At 38.7% G+C, this 17,599-nt stretch overlaps 1 protein-coding gene across 2 annotated transcripts in view; it reads left to right on the plus strand.

The window, feature by feature from the left end:
• Window positions 1-372: 372 nt before the first annotated feature.
• DLD (dihydrolipoamide dehydrogenase) overlaps window positions 373-17,599 on the plus strand; it is a 52,096-nt gene continuing 34,869 nt past the window's right edge. For both annotated transcript variants that reach the window (XM_007187772.2, XM_007187771.2), the window contains exons 1-8: window positions 373-504; window positions 2,004-2,082; window positions 9,879-9,958; window positions 10,449-10,517; window positions 11,098-11,167; window positions 12,599-12,699; window positions 13,009-13,152; window positions 13,588-13,689. In XM_007187772.2, the coding sequence (XP_007187834.2) occupies window positions 466-504; window positions 2,004-2,082; window positions 9,879-9,958; window positions 10,449-10,517; window positions 11,098-11,167; window positions 12,599-12,699; window positions 13,009-13,152; window positions 13,588-13,689 (684 nt within the window). In that variant the 5' untranslated portion in view covers window positions 373-465. The remainder of the gene's footprint in view (window positions 505-2,003; window positions 2,083-9,878; window positions 9,959-10,448; window positions 10,518-11,097; window positions 11,168-12,598; window positions 12,700-13,008; window positions 13,153-13,587; window positions 13,690-17,599) is intronic.

The raw sequence follows: 17,599 nt of genomic DNA on the forward strand, positions 1-17,599 counted from the left end.
GGGTATTGTTTAACCTCTCAGGGCCTCATCCAACAAGTAGAAATACTCGGAATCCTTCGTATAGTTAGGGATAAAGTGAGATAGTGCCCGGAAAGTGCTGAGATTCCTCAGCCTAGCAGCATCAAGAACTGGTGAAACTTTATTTTTTGTAGTGTGCTTTAAGCAAACGATAGCTTTACGATAGCAAACGCCTTCCAAGTATTCTATAACATCACATTGCAACTCCGGACACTTTCACTCCCCTAAAACGATCCCTCATTCCCCGCTGCCACAAAACACTACGCTCTTTACGACAGTGTACGACGCCGAGCCTGACTGGTCCGCAGGGCGCGGGCCAATCGCGCGGCGCCCGACCGATGACGTAGGCCGCACTCGTGCATGCGCAGAGCGGGGAGACCTTGGCGAGGCGGCGGAGACGCTTAGCGGAGGTGAAAGCTTTGGCGGAAAGGAAAGTCCAGCGGCAACATGCAGAGCTGGAGTCGTGTGTGCTGTTCGTTGGCTAAGGTGAGGGCCGACTGGGTGGGGTCGTGCTGAGCCAGAGGCACAGAGAGGCCCGCTGACGGGGACCAGGACGCGGCCTAAGTGGGGGGGGGGGGGTGGGAGAGGCCGGCGGCCAGGCCGGGACCAGCTGCGGCTGCACCCCTGAAACTGCTCAGCCCGGGCGGCGGCTCGGAGGCAGAGGCCTAGGCGGTGGAGAGGCCCCGCCGGTTGTATGACGGCCAGCAGTCACACACAGTTCCCTCCCAAGCGTGGGCCGTGGGGCCTGGCGGTCGCACATAGGCCTTGCCCCCTTGGCGGTGGAAGTATGAGTCTACCTTGCCCCGTATGGTCAACTCTTTTTCATACCTTTTGCTCATCCTCATGCCGGCCCCTGAGTGGCCTTTCTGCAGTGGACAGGTAACCTTGGGCCACCGCTTGAAAGACCCAGACCGAGTCAGCCCTAACACGTAGCCCTAGGAATTCCTCGAAGGTGGTCCCTTCAGTGTTTGCAGTTTTAAGCTAGTGTGCATTGACTTCCCTCTTAGAAGCTTGTATTTTTAATTGTAGCAGGTTATCCTCAGGAAAGGTTTCCTTTTTCATTTACGTACCAAATACAGCCAAAGTGTATATATGTGGGATCGTGGCTGGATAAAATATTGATGCAGACCTTAAAAATAATACAGTAGTCAGACTCCTTTGTTTCAAAGGTGAGTAGCTTATGTTTTCCGAAGTTAATGTAACATGCTAGCAGTCTTACTTTTAGTGAAAGGCAGAGCTGGGACTAAGACTCAGGACTGATATTTATTCTGCTGTTCTTTGGACCGCTGTCCTGACCTCAGGTGCAAGAATTGCCTTGAAATAGACAACGTTACTAGCTCAGTGTAGGTTTTGTCATTGCTTCCCATTTGCCTTCTGTGATAGGAGCAATTTGCTTTGTTCCTTTGTGCCTCACTGTTCTTAGGAAATAGTAGCCATCCACATTTAGAGGTTGTTGTGGAGATTGTGATGCAGTTTGTAAAACTGTAGTAGCTCTTTAATATGAGTACATTACTTGGTGCGTTTTTCTAAGGTATTTTGTCTCATTTTATATTCCTATGGGACGGTTCAGGTACATCTTCATAGGTTGTACATGGATCACGTGTAAAAGGATTGCGTAATGAAATTATCCAAGTACTTAAGCTAGAACTTTGAACACGTCAATTATGACATTAAAGTGATCCCTGGCACCAAAAGTTAGCCATGCTTCCTGAAAATTTAATAAAACTTAACACCATTGAGTAACATGTTTTAGTTAGGTTAAATATGAAATGGGACGCCGACTGTTCATAATGAAAAGTGTGGCAAGCTGACTGTTTTTACAGAAGAGGAGAAATTGATGTGTAACCTCTGTGGTAATGGAAGATACACTAATAATCATTGCTTGATACATTTGCCTTAACTCATTGTTTTCAAGGACCTTCAGGAGTTCTATATTTTGAAATCATATTTTACATAATAGGAACATTTTCTTTTCTTTCTTTCAGAGAGGCCATTTCAATAGAATATCTCATGGTCTGCAAGGAGTTTCTGCAGTGCCACTGAGAACTTATGCAGATCAACCAAGTAAGTACTTAGTAAAACAGGTTTTCCTCGTATTAACTCATACTTTCTTTGTGTTTAAATGTAAAAACAAGTGAATGGTAGAGTAACTAATAATAAAGTAATCGGTCATAGAATTCATTTGTTCATATGTTTATTCACTAAAATGTTTATTGAGCATCTAGTGTGTTCCGGGTGGTGAATGAGGCAAAGCCCTGCAGTTATGGAACTTATAGTCTGGGGGTAAAAGACAAACAGTGCACAAGTAACAGGGAAATATTTTGGGAGGTCTTTGAAAACGAAAGCTGGTAATTGGGAGGTAAAGAGGCTGTTTTAGATAGGGTGTCAGGGCTTTTCTGTGTAAGGGCCTGAGTAAAGTGAGGGAGTGAGAAGGTTATTTCAGGCAGAGGGAAACAGCAGTGAGAAGGGTCCGAGGTGAGAATTCGGTTGTGAGGTTTAAGGAATTGCAAGAAGGCTGGTGTGGCTAGAACAGAGACCCATAGAGTGTAAAATCAGAGAGGTAGGTAGGGATCAGATACGGAGGGTTTTGTAAGCCAGGCCAGGATTTTACTCCCAAGTGTGAAGGGAAACCACTGAAGGGTGTTGGGCAGAGGAGCGATTTTATACGTTTACACTTAAAAAGTTATGGACTTCCACTGCAGGGGGCATGGGTTTTGATTCCTGGTCGGGGGACTAAGATCCCGCCTGCTGTGCTGTGTGGCCAAAAAAACCCCAAAAAACTTAACTCTGTCCACTGGGTAAGATTGAGTGTGTTAGTTGCTTAACACTGTTTAGAATGGTGAGAAATCTTTTTCCACGCTGAATGAAAATCTTGGTGGGCTTATTAAAAGCACGTTTTAAAGACTAGAAGAATGTACCCTGAAAGGAAGCTGTGGACTATGAATACTTTTGTCTTTATACTTTTCTATATTTTTGAAGTTTCTGTAAAAGATATGTATTTTTTAAAGTATTTAAAACAGGGGGTTAATGGGTTTATAGTAAGGTACTTTGGCCTCCCAGTATCAAGACTATTGAGTATTTGAAATTATCTGTTTTGACATTTTCTGGAATCGCTCATATAATCATAAGTAAAGTTGCACATGATGTCTTGAAGCTTCATTATAGAAACCATTAATTGGGGGGAGCTGTGACCATCAGTCTCCCTGCATTCTGTGAAATAATTTCATTCTGTATCCTTAAACTGTTGTCAAACTATTATCATTTTGTATATTTCTAGAAGAAAGAGGAGGAGGAGGATTTGGGTCACTAATGACCAACAGTGGGTGATTTATCCTAGCTTTGAACAGGTCAAGAAATCCTTTAAAAAATACACTTTTTTTTTTTTTTTTTTTTTTAATGAGAGCCTCTGGGAATTACTGTTTTGTCTTTTTAAAAAATTTTATTTATTTATTTATTATTCATGGCTGTGTTGGGTCTCCGTCTCTGTGCGAGGGCCTTCTCCAGTTGCGGCAAGTGGGGGCCACTCTTCATCGCGGTGTGTGGGCCTCTCACTATCGCGGCCTCTCTTGTTGCGGAGCACAGGCTCCAGACGCGCAGGCTCAGCAACTGTGGCTCACGGGCGTAGTTGCTCCGCGGCATGTGGGATCTTCCCAGACCAGGGCTCGAACCCGTGTCGCCTGCATTGGCAGGCAGACTCTCAACCACTGCGCCACCAGGGAAGCCCCAAAAAATACAAATTTGATGGTGGCGGGGTGGGGGGGGAGTTGGACCCGTTACGTCCTTTGTCCCTTCTTTCCCCCTTTCAGTTTATTGAGGTATAATTGGCATACACCCTTTGTCTCTTTTGTTAAATGGGAATATTACTTATTCTTCTCAACTCAACAGGAGAAATACTAGATTTTCATTTCCAAAGCATGCAAGTAAAGACTTTTCATGGCTCATTCTACACCTTTGGTATTACATATTCAAGGAGGATTTATTCAGTACCTTCTATTTGCCAGGCAGTCCCTGGGCAGGAACTTAAGATTGTAATGTTACGGGGATAACTGAGTACTCATGAATCCAATAATTTAGTGATCCCTTGACATCGAGTAAATTATAAATCCCTTAGTACCCATATAGATTCCGTGCATAAAGTCTTTGGTTGCATAAAGTAACAAGCGTTTTCTGTACATATTTATATTTGTCTGAGGTGTTTATTTAATGTCTGTACTTTCCTCAAGAGTGCACACTTCATTAGGGCAAGGACTGTGATTTGTGACTGTTTAGCACCAAAAATGGTACAGTAGGTACTCAGTGCGTATTTATTGCATAAACTCTGGGGCCATGTCAGTTTTAGTTATGCTCCATCACAAGCATCCGGTATGGTGCCTGGTACACAGTGAGTACCCAGCAACAACAGTGATATTAACTGATGCATTGAGGGCTTACTCTGTCTCAGGCACAGTCTTTAATCCTTGTGGCTCTCCTACCAAGTATGTGCTGCTATTTTCCCCATTTAGTGAATGGAGGAGCTGAGTCGAGAGAGCTTAGCTAGGAAATGACAGAGCTGGGAAAATTCTTCAGACCCTAGAGCTTACACTCTTTATCGTTGTTCTGTTTGGCTTGCCTCCTTACATGAGTATTGCTTGACCAACTTGAGGAGTTCAAGCTTATTATGATACAGTCCCTGTTACAGCATCTGGGAGGTGTTTGAATATGAACCAAGTTCATCAAGGTTTGAAAAGTATTGTGTATTGTTGTTGATATGACCTGTTTCATGACAGGAATAGACTTACAGCCTTCATCAGTCACATTTGCTATGTTAATTTATTCATTCATTATTTCAACAGATATGGAGTATCTACTGTGTGCTAGTTATTGGGCTAGTTGCTGGGATACAGCAGTGAACAGGACAGACAAGATGCAGCTTTATAGTTTACAGTCCACTGGGGAATATAAACATCCAACAAATAATTGTGATAAGGACTCCACAAACTGAGCATTGGGAGTTACGATATCTGTATATGGACCAGGAATGGTCACAATTATTTTCTAAGGAAATGATGATATCTGAAAAGGTTTGGGGTGGGAGTGGGTATGGGAGGAGGTGTTCCAGGTAGAAGGACCTGCATGTGGGAATATTTTGATGTGAGAAGGAGCATAGTGCATTTGAGGAGCTCAAAAAGGGCCAGTGTGGCTGAAATATGTTGACGGTTGACTTCTCCAGGTTGCAAAAGACCCTAACTCTTTCTTTTAAGGGCAGTTGGAGGTCATTGAAGTGTTTTAAGCAGGGGCATGATATAATCAGATTTGTTTTTAAAGCTCGTTTTGGTTGCAGATCAGAGTGTTTATTGTAATAACTTTTTCTCTCATTAGACTATAAGAACCAGGGCTCTGTCATTCATTGGTAGCCCAAGAGCTTAGAATTGTGTCTGTAATGTGAAATACATGCTGTCAGTATTTATTTCTAGGTAGATGGGCCAGAATGTACGTGGGTAGACCAGCCCAATTCTGTGCGTGTAAGGTACCAGTAATTCATTATTGCTGAAGCTTAAACTGCATGATATTGGTGGATAAGCAGAATGTGGTGGGAGATGAGGCTGGAGAAATAGTTATTGAAGAGATTTAGATGTGTATTTAAGAACTTGGATTTTATCTAACAAGAGGCAGGGAAACCAATGAGGAGCAAGAGAATAAAGTCCTAGTTGGGTTTTGGCCGGAGGTAACACCGTGGTAGCTGAGGAGGGTGGGGATGAGACTGGAGGCTGCAGGACCAAAATTGGGAGGAGGATCTGAGAAGGGAAGAAACATGTGTTGAGTGCCCAGTGTGCACCTGGCATTCTCCCAGGATCTTGACATACCTTATCTCTCACCTCTCAACCCTGGGATGTAGATATTACTGTCACTGTTATGCCTATGTTGCATCGAAGCCCAGAGAGATTAAATAATTTACCCAAGAATTTAAGAGATGGTAGAGCTCATATTTGAACTCAGGTTTGTTTAGCTTCACATCATTTCTTCTTTTACTGTGTTTCTCTTTCGTTATGGACTGGAGGGTTGTAGGGTTATGATCAGAAAGTAAAAGTATTAGAATTCAAAATTTTCTTTGAAGCTGAGCGGTTTAGGGTGATCACAGGTAGAGGATATGACTATGAAAATAGACTGAAGATTAAGGCTATTGATTATTGTATTTTTTGTTTTGTTTTTTGGGTTTTTTTTTTTTTTGGCTGCACCACGTGACATGTGGGATCTTAGTTCTCTGACCAGGGATTGAACCAGTGCCCCCTGCAGTGGAAGTGCAGAGTCTTAACCACTGGACCGCCAGAGAAGTCCCAGGCTATTGATGATTTTAAAACAGACACCCCCCCCCCCCCCGGTCAACAAAACAACAAGTAAACATTACAACAAGTAGCTCTTATACTCATTTAGTGAAATTGGTAATTAATGATTACTGCCTTATATTTCTTTTCCTATTCCTTTTATTTTCGTTTTAAAAATAATCTTGATTTATCTACATTTTGATAACGTGCCTATTTCCCCTAACTATAACGTAAGGTTTTTGAAGGTAGTGATGATTTCCTCATAGGGTAGGCATTCATGAAATTTGATTTCATTCTGATAATGAAGAGCTTCGTGTCATTTTAGTTGGAGTTCCTGATTGACCTGAAGATTATGGGATCATCTGAGTGTTTGGGAGGCATAATGGTGTAGGAGCATAGGCTTCAGAATCTAAAGAATATGGCTTGAATCCTGGCTGGATCAATTACTAATTGTGCAACCTAACATAGGTTGTTTAGTTACCCTCAGCCTTATTTTCTCCCTGTTAAATGGCAATAATAACTGTGTAACAGAGATGTGCTGAGGCTTAAATAAGACAACAGGAAGCATTTAGCTCACTACCTGGCATGTAAATTATCCAAGTGGGAGATAATATTGCAGACTGACTAATTAAAACATGTGTTGTAATTTGTTGATGATTACAGTTGGTTTGTAACTGGACACCTTTATTTCAGTGGTGGCCTTGATAATGTGGTATCCTTAGTTTCCTCATAATGATATAATAAGTAATATTTGTAGAGTAACTTGTAGAGCACTTTTTCCTGCTTTTTCTTTCAGTTCATTTCATGGCGTTGACTAATTAAGTCAGTCACCTCTTATTGTACCCCAGTTTTTTTTAAAGTATCAACCCAATAGCTTTCTGCTGGTATTTTACTGCCACCTGAAATGAAGATTGCTATCCAGCTGTCTTTTGCCGTTTTGGCTTAGTCATCGTTCTCTTATGCTATCAATTTGTATATCCTTTTCAGTTTTTCTTTTTCACTTTTAAAGGCTGATGCTAGTTTTGTAAAATTATATATTAAGTGTTCCCTAAATTAATGTATTTTGTTTAACTACTTTTCTATATCCTGATTTTTAAAACTACTTTAAAATTGAAAAATGCTTCTTGACAAGGAGATGGTGGGTCAGAATCAGGTATTGTAAACTGTCACTTGCAAGCAGCCTTTGGTAAAGGTGAAAGCTAGCTGGTTTGTTTTTCCAGTATTTTATTATGAAAAATTTCAAACATTTAGAAAAGTCGCAAGAATTTTACAGTGAATACCCATGGATTCTTCACATTTTACTATACTTAACATTATCACATATCTGTTCATCCATATACGTATCCATTCATTCTTCTTACTTTTCTGATGCATTTCAAGGTAAATTGCAGACATTGGTGTACTTCCCCTAAATAATAGCTTATTTTTGAAGCTTTGCACTGGATCATACCCTCCTGTACTTTCAGTTAAGTCTTCAGATGAAGACTTTTCTTGTTTCCCTTCATCTTTGTGCTTCCTAGCACTTTAGTGGGATTCTAATGGAATGGTACACTTAGTATCTTCAGTGCATGGCGAACTGTTTTTTGGTATTTTCTACGGTTTTTAAAAAGACCTAAGATCACACAGTAAATTGGGAAATAAAATGCAAGTATTTTGGCTTTTTTGTGTTTAAATTTAATCAATAAACATGTATATTATAACCAAAAAATGTTAAAAAATCAGCAAAGAAACATGTTTTGTAGCTTGTATTTACATTACTGTGAAATTAAAAATTAGGACCCAAACAAAGGGATATTGTTTAGGTCCTGATTTGGTTCAAGATTTGAAAATAGAAATACATTTTATTACATACTTAATTCTGAACGTGAATGAGTGAACCAAGCATTGTGGCCAAAAAGCATAAATGGATCAGTAAAAATTGAAGCAATACTTTTATCATGTATTGGACCAGCTATATTTTTTTCATGTATTGAGTAATACTAATTATCATCTGACATAACCAAGGAGAATCAGTACATTGATTTATTCAGTAGGACGATTCTTAGATTTTGTGGATAACTGGGTTGGATAACTTGTTAGTTGTTGTTCAACATAGAGGTTATTTGATTCTGTTCAGGCCAGCAAAGGTCTTTTGAATGATAGTACACTCCCATCCCCTAGGGGGTGTGTGTTTTGTGGGGGAGGGATGATAAGAAATTAAAATTGCTGTCTTTGTAGGTCAGAATATAGTTATTATACAGTGAATACTTACTATGTACGTTCCAGGTACTATGCTAAGCTATTTGCATACATTATTTATTCTGTATTACAGCCCTATGAGGTAGATTTTCTTGTACTGTTTATTTTGCAGATGAGTAAACTGAGGGTGAAGCAGGTTAAATTACTCATCTAAGGTCAGATAGCTAGTAATTATAAAGCTTGATTATTGCTCTTGGGGATAGGTGAAACTGAGGAATGGAGTAGTTTGAATAATGGAAAGACCACTGGAAGGAGAGACAGAAAACTTAATTTTGTCTCTGCCACACGATTGCTAGATGACCTTGGGCAAGTTAATTGACCTTTCTGAACCTAGTGTTTTTTATCTGTGATATATCAAATATATGCCATCCTTACCTTCCTCCTAGGAAGTTCTGGGAAAAACATGATAATATATGTGAAAGTGTGTTAAAAACTGCTAAATGCTAGGTTGCAATGACAGTTGAGGGGTGGAGAAGGGAGACTGTCTCTAACTCTTAACAGTTATTATTGCTTTATTTGATGTTGGATTGAGGAGAATGGAATAATTGGACTTAATTTTACATTTGTATCATAATTATTATATTCCTCAGGCTACTGATGAAAGTTAACTTTCAGTTTCTTATCTTTATATGATAAATGTCCAGAATAGTTCATTGAGTTCTATTTAGCCTATTATCTTAAACTATACAAAATGTATCATTATTCAAATAAAGTTCAAAACGTATTTGCCATGCATTATAGGGAAGCAGAGTTTTCCCCCTGATATCTTAGAAGTTAAGTACTTGAAAAGGATATAATCAGTCTTAAATTTATTGAGAGAACTAAAGTATTATACAAAATTATCTTATTTAATCCAAACATCAATCATTTAAGGCAGTGTTATTGTTCCTGTATGACAAAAATGAGGTCACTTAGTCACACAACTAATAAGTGACAGGAGCCACTTATTAGTTCAGGAGCTGAGATTTGAAGCCAGGTATGTCAGATTCCAAAGCTCAGGCTCTTTCCTTCATACAGATGCGTCAGTAAATGCCTGTATGTCATGAAACTATGGAATTTAGCAAGGTCAGTGGGTACAAAACTCAGTTATATTTTGGTATGCCGTAATGAATAAATAGAAAACAAAATTTAAAAATCTGTGCCATTTTCAGTTATGTCAAAGAACATCAGGTACCTAGGAATGAATAGTACTGTGTAGAAAATGCTGATTATTTGCGCTTTCTTGGAGGTGTAAAATGTGAGATTTTTTTTCTTTTAATGTACTGTTTTTGGTCAATATTAAGCAATTTATTGTTTTGTATCAATTTGCTTTTATTGTAGTTGATGCTGATGTAACAGTGATAGGTTCTGGTCCTGGAGGATATGTTGCTGCTATTAAAGCTGCCCAGTTAGGCTTCAAGGTAAGGTTTAGGCTCAGACTATGTGTTGATTCCTTTTCATTTGGCAAGAATTGATCACATTCACAAAATACTTTGCAGGTAATTAATAATGGTAAATAATTTCTTAGTTGTATAAATTATATTTAGGCCTGAGACTAATGAAGAGAGAGGGTTTATTTGGTTGTAGGATTTTCATGAAATGGAAAGTGAAGTTGTTATTTTTCCCCTCCCCCCAATACTTTTTTGTTTTGGCTTCTAATCACACTTTGGAAGATACAGTAATAGAGCCAAAAACATGTATTTGGTTTGTTAAACAAAAATATTTTTTAGAATAATTCGCTTTTGGGTTAATATTATTCAAATAATAAATTATAAAGGAGTCTATTTCATTCTCACAAACACAGTTTCGGTAGCATGTTTTGTAGAAGAATTAAGACAGATACATTTGGAATTTTAGTGAACCGAAACATTGCAGGTTATGTGCAGTAAATAATGTTTTCTTTGGTTGTAGGCAGTCTGCGTTGAGAAAAATGAAACACTCGGTGGAACATGCTTGAACGTTGGTTGTATTCCTTCTAAGGTGAGCATATGTTTTGTGCAGTGCAGAAATTTTTTCATTAGCCACCAGCTAGAAGGATATATTGAGATTAGAATATTAAACTAATACAGTTATTAAAAAATAAACCAGGGATGATAAAAACACGTTTTTCCCATGTTAAAACTTAGAGTACTGTCATCAGTCTGCCATACATTCCTGAAATAACTTCCTTGTCTCAGAATGCCTAGCCTTTGAGCTAGGCTCTGATGACAGACTCTGATGTTCCATTTTTTTTCTTTTTAGCTTTCCTTTACAGTGAAACAGATAATAGGTAGTAAATTCTTCTTTTAGGCCCTTTATATATGAAAATATGACTGCTTTTTTAACCTGCCTTTCTGAAGTGTGTATTTAATTCGTTGCTTTTAAAGAAAGTAAAGATGTTTTTTCATTCTTGTTTGTTGAACGTTTAAGTCGTTATTGTTTGTCTTAGATTAATTATGTAAGAACAGAAACTGAATTGGTGTAGTCCTATATGCTATTTCACGTAGAGAATGTCATTTTGTAAGTGGTTTTTGATTATATATAGTTTGTGAAATTTGATAATTGAGTCTATTTCCTTTAGGCTTTATTGAATAACTCTCATTATTACCATATGGCCCATGGAAAAGATTTTGCATCTAGAGGAATTGAAAGTATGTATACCTTTCATATTTAGCAATATTATCACTTAACTTGACTCTTCTAGCTTAACTTGACTTGTGTCTAATGAGTGTGTAATATATGTTCAGTGAGGGAAGAGTAAGAAAAAGGTCTTAAAAATGTGAAAAGATTTATTTAAGAAAGAAGGCTTAAGTTCATATTCCTACTATGACATCTTGTGTTCCTTTGCTAACATGTGAGAGAGAGAGAGAGAGAGAAGTCAGTTTTTATTTCCCTGAAACCTAGAGATCATTAGGAGGTGCTGGATTCCTGAGTGCCATGGGCAAATAATGGTGAAGGAAGGAAAGTCTACTTAAGTTCTTGGTAGTGGAAAGAGATGCAAGGAGAGGGGGAAGGATGCAGCATAGTGGAAAAGAAGGACATTTCATAATGTTTTAATTTGTTACGTCATATCTCCTGCCATTCTTTTTGGACTGTGTTCATTTCATCCTTTTTCTCCAATTATTGTTTTTTACAGATATATCCAGGAGGGTAGTCCTTCTAGGAAGGGCCAAAACACACCTTTGTTGGAGGTGGGGGGGGGGTGTTAATTGATTTCCCTTCATTTATTTCTTTGTAGCAGTAGGTTTCTGAAAGATTGGGCTGTAGTGTAGGCAGACAGGAAGGTATAGGAGTGATGTATATACATTAAAGCAAATATATTAAGCTAGATGAAAAGTAGAATCAAAACTCACTTTCTGTACCCACAAAGGAAAGAAGAGACAGGGTTAGTCAAAGAAGTGCATTGTCGGTAAAGCTTCATGTTCTAGCTCTGTGACTTAGGTAAATCAAATCTCTCAGGGCCTCTTTCCTCATCTTTAAGATATGTGTTGGTTGCATGAGCTGATTTCTGAGGTAGTCTTACATGTAAAGTTCTGTTGAGTTTGAGTTTCTTTATCTGCTGAGTTGCTTCAGAGTTTTCTTCTGAATTAAATGAGTGAGTAAAATCTAGTTTATTAAACTCTTTTATATTAAGCTTCTGTATTTGAAGTTTTCAAATGTGTATTTTTAGTAGTTGTTTCATGAAATTTAGCCTTTTCTTTTATTTGCAATTTCCAGTGATGTTTTACTTTGTCATTTTTATCAATACTTAAATTTAAATCTCTTCCAGATTTATAATTACCATAAGGTGTTTGGAGAATATATTGTCATAATGGGGTGTAATGTTATATTTTGGACTTCGTTTTTCCTGAAGGTGGACTTTTTACAGTGTGTGATAGGTCCTGTTATTGTGATAGGATGCTGTTTGCCTTTTGCCAGCTACGATTATTGTATCAGTTATTAGATTAAAAATTTTTAATACTGCCTTTTATACAGTTCTGTAAGCATTAGGCTGCAGTTTTTTAGACCTTGATTCGTGAAAAATATCACACATTGCTTCAGGAATTTAGCTATGGATTAAAGATTTATTTAACAAATTACAGTGTCTGAAGTTCGCTTGAATTTAGAGAAGATGATGGAGCAGAAGAGTAATGCAGTAAAAGCTTTAACGGGTGGAATTGCCCACTTATTCAAACAGAATAAGGTCAGTGTGTTTAATGTTCAAATTTTTGCTTTATTTTATATACACCTTAACATTGCTTTATGCTCACAGTGATGTTATTAGAACTTGGCTGCTGGAGAAAATTTATTTAATTTAAAACAGTATGTTAACCTGAAATAGATTTCCCTGATACATATAACAAAACGTTTGCTGTTCCATATGTAGCATTACTAAGTAGGGAAGTATTTTGTATTGGATAAATTATTTAATAGTTTTTTCTTACTAATCATATTTGTTTCTCCAAAAAAATTATTTTAAACTTTGTGAATTTATAAACATTATTTTATAAAGGTTGCTCATGTAAATGGATATGGAAAGATAACTGGGAAAAATCAGGTCACCGCTACGAAAGCCGATGGCAACACTCAAGTTATTGATACAAAGAACATTCTTATAGCCACAGGTTCAGAAGTCACTCCTTTTCCTGGAATTACGGTATTTACATGTTTTACAACTGTCACAGCCTTCCTACAGAAATATGTTTTATAAACGACTTTATGCTCTTTATGAACTTTGAATGACGGATCTCTGACTGAAGTACTATATGTTGACAGTCATTCAGCTTTGGGAAATTGCCTGTCTTTATTCTGCAGTAATCGTGACCAGAAATAGAACACTGTATATTAAGATATATTTCAATTCAATATGAAGTTAAAATTAACCATTTTGTTTTGAAATGCTGAATGATCAATTTTTTAGTGAGCATTTTTAATGGGTTTTGATAAAATTGAGTCTATGGACAAAAGTCGTAAGTAGCTCAAAGCAAATAAATGACTTAGTATTTTTAGTTATTATACTGAGTGAGATCACAGTTTATAATCAGTAGGTTTTTCCAAATAATTTTGATTGTATCTTTTTTTAAAATTACAGATTGATGAAGATACAGTAGTGTCATCTACAGGTGCTTTGTCTTTAAAAAAAGTTCCAGAAAAGATGGTTGTCATTGGTGCAGGAGTAATAGGTGTAGAATTGGTGAGTGATGTTTTTTTCTGCCCCTTATTACTTAACATGGAGTTGGACAGGACTTAGTGGTGCTCTGTTTGATTCTTTGTATAACATCACAGGTAGATCAGCATTGAGGGTGTTTTTTGTTTTTTAAAAAAAATTTATGTACATCCACTAGTTTTTTTTTTATATAATTAAAAAAAAAATTTTTGGCTGCTTTGGGTCTTTGTTGTTGCGTGCGGGCTGTCTCTAGATGCGGCAAGCAGGGGCTACTCTATGTTGCAGTGCGCAGGCTTCTCATTACGGTGGCTTCTCTTCTTGCGGAGCATGGGCTCTAGGTGCACGGGCTTCAGTAGTTGCGGCACGCGAGCTCAGTAGTTGTGGCTCACGGGCTCTAGAGCACAGGCTCAGTAGTTGTGGTGCACGGGCTTAGTTGCTCCCCGGCATGTGGGATCTTCCCGGACCAGGGATCGAACCCGTGTTCCCTGCATTGTCAGGTGGATTCTTAACCACTGCACCACCAAGGAAGTCCCAGCATTGAGTTTTGCTTAGACATTTATCTAGTAGTAAAGAATTTTCAAGGCAACCTATTTAAGGAATCATTAGTCATTAGAACATTTCTTTTGTTTTGAAATCTGCTTCCCTGTATCTTTCACCTTTCCTATTCCCTAGAACTGGACTAATTTTTAAAAATCTACCAGGCCTTCAGGTATTTAAACCTGCCAGCCCTTCGACCCTTCAGCAGACAGCTCTCATTCTGAGTGTATTACATTTCAGATAAAGACATGACTTATGTGACCTGACTCCTCCCTGCCTCTCCATCCTCATCTCGATCCCTCTTAACTCAAGTTTTAGAAATGTCACACTACTTGAAGTTCTCTGAATACTGTGCTGTCTCCTACCTTTTCACTGCCTGGTTCTCCTTTCTTGTCCATCTGGCAGTTTTCATGTTTGTCCAGTGACCTCTATCCCTCCATTTTAGGAGTCCTTTCCCAGGGCCGTTTTACCTTGTAATCGCCAAGAATGGCTCTACTTCTGAAATCACAAATCCAGACATTTTATTCTCTAACCATAGGCTCCTTTCCTCTAAGTTATTCCTCAGGTAGACAGACTCTCTAACTTAATCAAGTTTTCTAGTCCCTAGATCCCTCTTATGTTTTTGCTCTCTGCCTTTATCCCGTCTTGACTGCTTTCGCGAGCAGGTTAGATTCTATAATGTGTCACTTTAATCACTTCCTTACCAGGTGTTCTTGAGTCCCTTGCCTTGCTGTTCTGTCATATCTGCTTGGCAAAACTAGTCCTGGTTGAATTCAGCTGTCTGTCTTTTTAGGCTATACCCAGGATATTGACTACACCAGGAGAACGACACGCACCCTGCAGATTAGTACCTGTGTAAATTTTTGGTCACAGGTCTCAACAGGATCCTCAGCCTTGCTGACAACTCCATTATTTCCTTAGCTGGTACACTCTCCTGGTGCCTGCAATGGTTGTTTCATTTCCCACTCATCTCAAACCTCTGCCAGCACAGTGTCTTCCCCTGCTTGCAGATGACCTTGTCTCCTAAATTCCGCATAAGAGAAACCATCAGGGGAGAACTCCCTCAGCCTGATGCCCCAGATTTCAAAATATGTTTAACCCATTGTTACACTTGTTCTCTTGATCTCTGTTGTAACTCTGGAAGTGCTTTTTTCCCTAAGACTGAACCCTTTACCTGTGCTTGGTCGTGCATCATCTCCTGCCTTCTTGGGGACTTTGTTTTGTGATTTTAATTTTTGTATTTTTTTTTTAGTCTTCAAACTCTCCTCTATTTTTGCTTCCTTATTTACGTTTAAACCTGCTTCTCTGTGGGCACCTGTGTGCATTCACACATGCCAAGATGCCTTTGCACTCATAGACACAGGCTGTGTACACATAAATAAGCCTTTTTTTGATCCTGTGTCCTCCTTCAGTTGCTAATTTTCCGCTCACCTTCTCTCCACAACCAGACTTCTTGAAAGAGATGCCCACACTCCGTTTCATCAGTTCCCACTCACTTCTTCGTCCATGGCTTCTTGTGCCATCAAATTGCTCTTGACAGGGCATGAATGGATTTATTGCTCAATCCACTGGACTGTTTTCTTCACTGCTTTATTTGGTAGCAAACAGCATTGCTGATTTTCTTGCGTTTGAAACTTTTCCCTTAACTTCTCTGATCAAACCACACTCTATGGGTTTTCCAGCTACCCTTTGGGCTGACTTCTCATTCTTCCCTTTCTCAGCCTTCCCTTTAATTGTTAGTATTACTCTAGATTCTGTCTTAGGGTTCTATTCCAGACCCTTTTTGTCTTTCCACAGAATATTCTCTTCCCTCTTACCTCAGTTACACAAGGACTCAAATATTTGCAGCCTAATCCTTTCTCCTTGCCTCTGAATTTTTATATCTGAATGCTTACCAGCATCTCTGTTTGTAGGTCTCACAGGCACTCAGTTCAGTAAGTGCCTCTTAACCTTTCTCTCCCTCTTTCACTTCCCCAGATAAAACAAAGCCTGTTTCTTTTCTAACATTTCCCATATCTGAGTGGTACTACCATCTATCTAGAGGCCTAAAGAAGTTTGGAAACTGTATGTGACCTCTCCCATGCTTTTGTGCCCCATATTGAGTCAGTCCCTGGGTCGTAATGTGATACTACCTGTTAGGTGGCTCATTAATATATCCTCCTCTTTTCATGTATCTGCTTAGATCCCACTTCATGCCAATGATCATGTCTTACCCTGGGTTTCTCTTACTTCTTTAACTTTTTCTCATCTGTTTTCCTCAGAGTGGCTGAAGTGATTTTTCTGTAACACAAATGTAATCATGTCTCTTCCCTGCTGAAAACCCTTCAATGACTCATTATAGCTGTTAGGATAAGTACAAACTCTTAAATGTTGGTTGGTGCTGGCTCAAATCTCCAGCCTCATTTCTGACCCCTTTCCCTCTCAAACTATGTGCAAGGTATATTGAAATATCAGTTCCTGAACAAGCTGCATTCTTTGTCTGTAGGTAGGCCTTCCTTCTGTTTGGAACATTTCATCCCTCTACGAGTTTCTGCACTTTCTGAGCCCTTCCCTGCCTACCCTAGATGTCCTTAGGTACTCTTGCTGAGTGTTCCATTGCACCCTATACTTCTTGTTCTAGCTTTTATCTTGCTTTCTTGATGTTACTTGTTCACTTGTCTCTCTTTCATTAAATCATAAACTCCATGAGGGTAGAGATGCTCGCTGTTTGATTTACTGTGTGTCTTTAGGATCGAGCGTAGTGGCTGATCTATAATAAGTACTCATGTATTGGCTTTTATTATTGCTCTATAAACATTTGTTGATATAATAAATACCTTTCAAATGTCAGCTTAGAAGTTACCTTTTTAGTGGAGACTTCTGTTTAAGAAAGCTCAGGTCTTTCCTTCTTCGAGTCTTCAGTATAATGTGTCTGCATCTTTGTGTCATCTACTAATAACAGTATATTGAATCTATTTGTTTATGTCTGTCTTTTTTATAGGACCATAAGCTCCTTAAAGGCAGAGATTGAGTTTTATTCATATTTAAATCTACATTGCTTTTCTTTTTTTGTTGTTGTTTTTGTTTTGTTTTTTTGTCTGCACCACGCCGCATGCGGTATCTTAGTTCCCTGACCAGGGATTGAACCTGTGCCCCCTGCAGTGGAAGCGCGGAGTCTTAACCACTGGACCACCATGGAAGTCCCTGATACTACAGTCTTTAACCAGTTATAAACATAACTGAATACCTTGCTGATACCAAAATATACTACATTAACCAGCCCAGAAAAACTTTTAGAAAATAAAGTGTGGGTCGTTTACATGACCCGTTTGAAACACTTGTGGTAGTGTCTAACGATTGTCAAACGAGCTGTTTAAAAATCTCTTCTAGTATTTAGCAGAGATTGACCTCTGCTCCACAT

This window comes from Balaenoptera acutorostrata, chromosome 7 (genome assembly GCF_949987535.1).
Source record: "Balaenoptera acutorostrata chromosome 7, mBalAcu1.1, whole genome shotgun sequence".
Taxonomy (NCBI): domain Eukaryota; kingdom Metazoa; phylum Chordata; class Mammalia; order Artiodactyla; family Balaenopteridae; genus Balaenoptera; species Balaenoptera acutorostrata.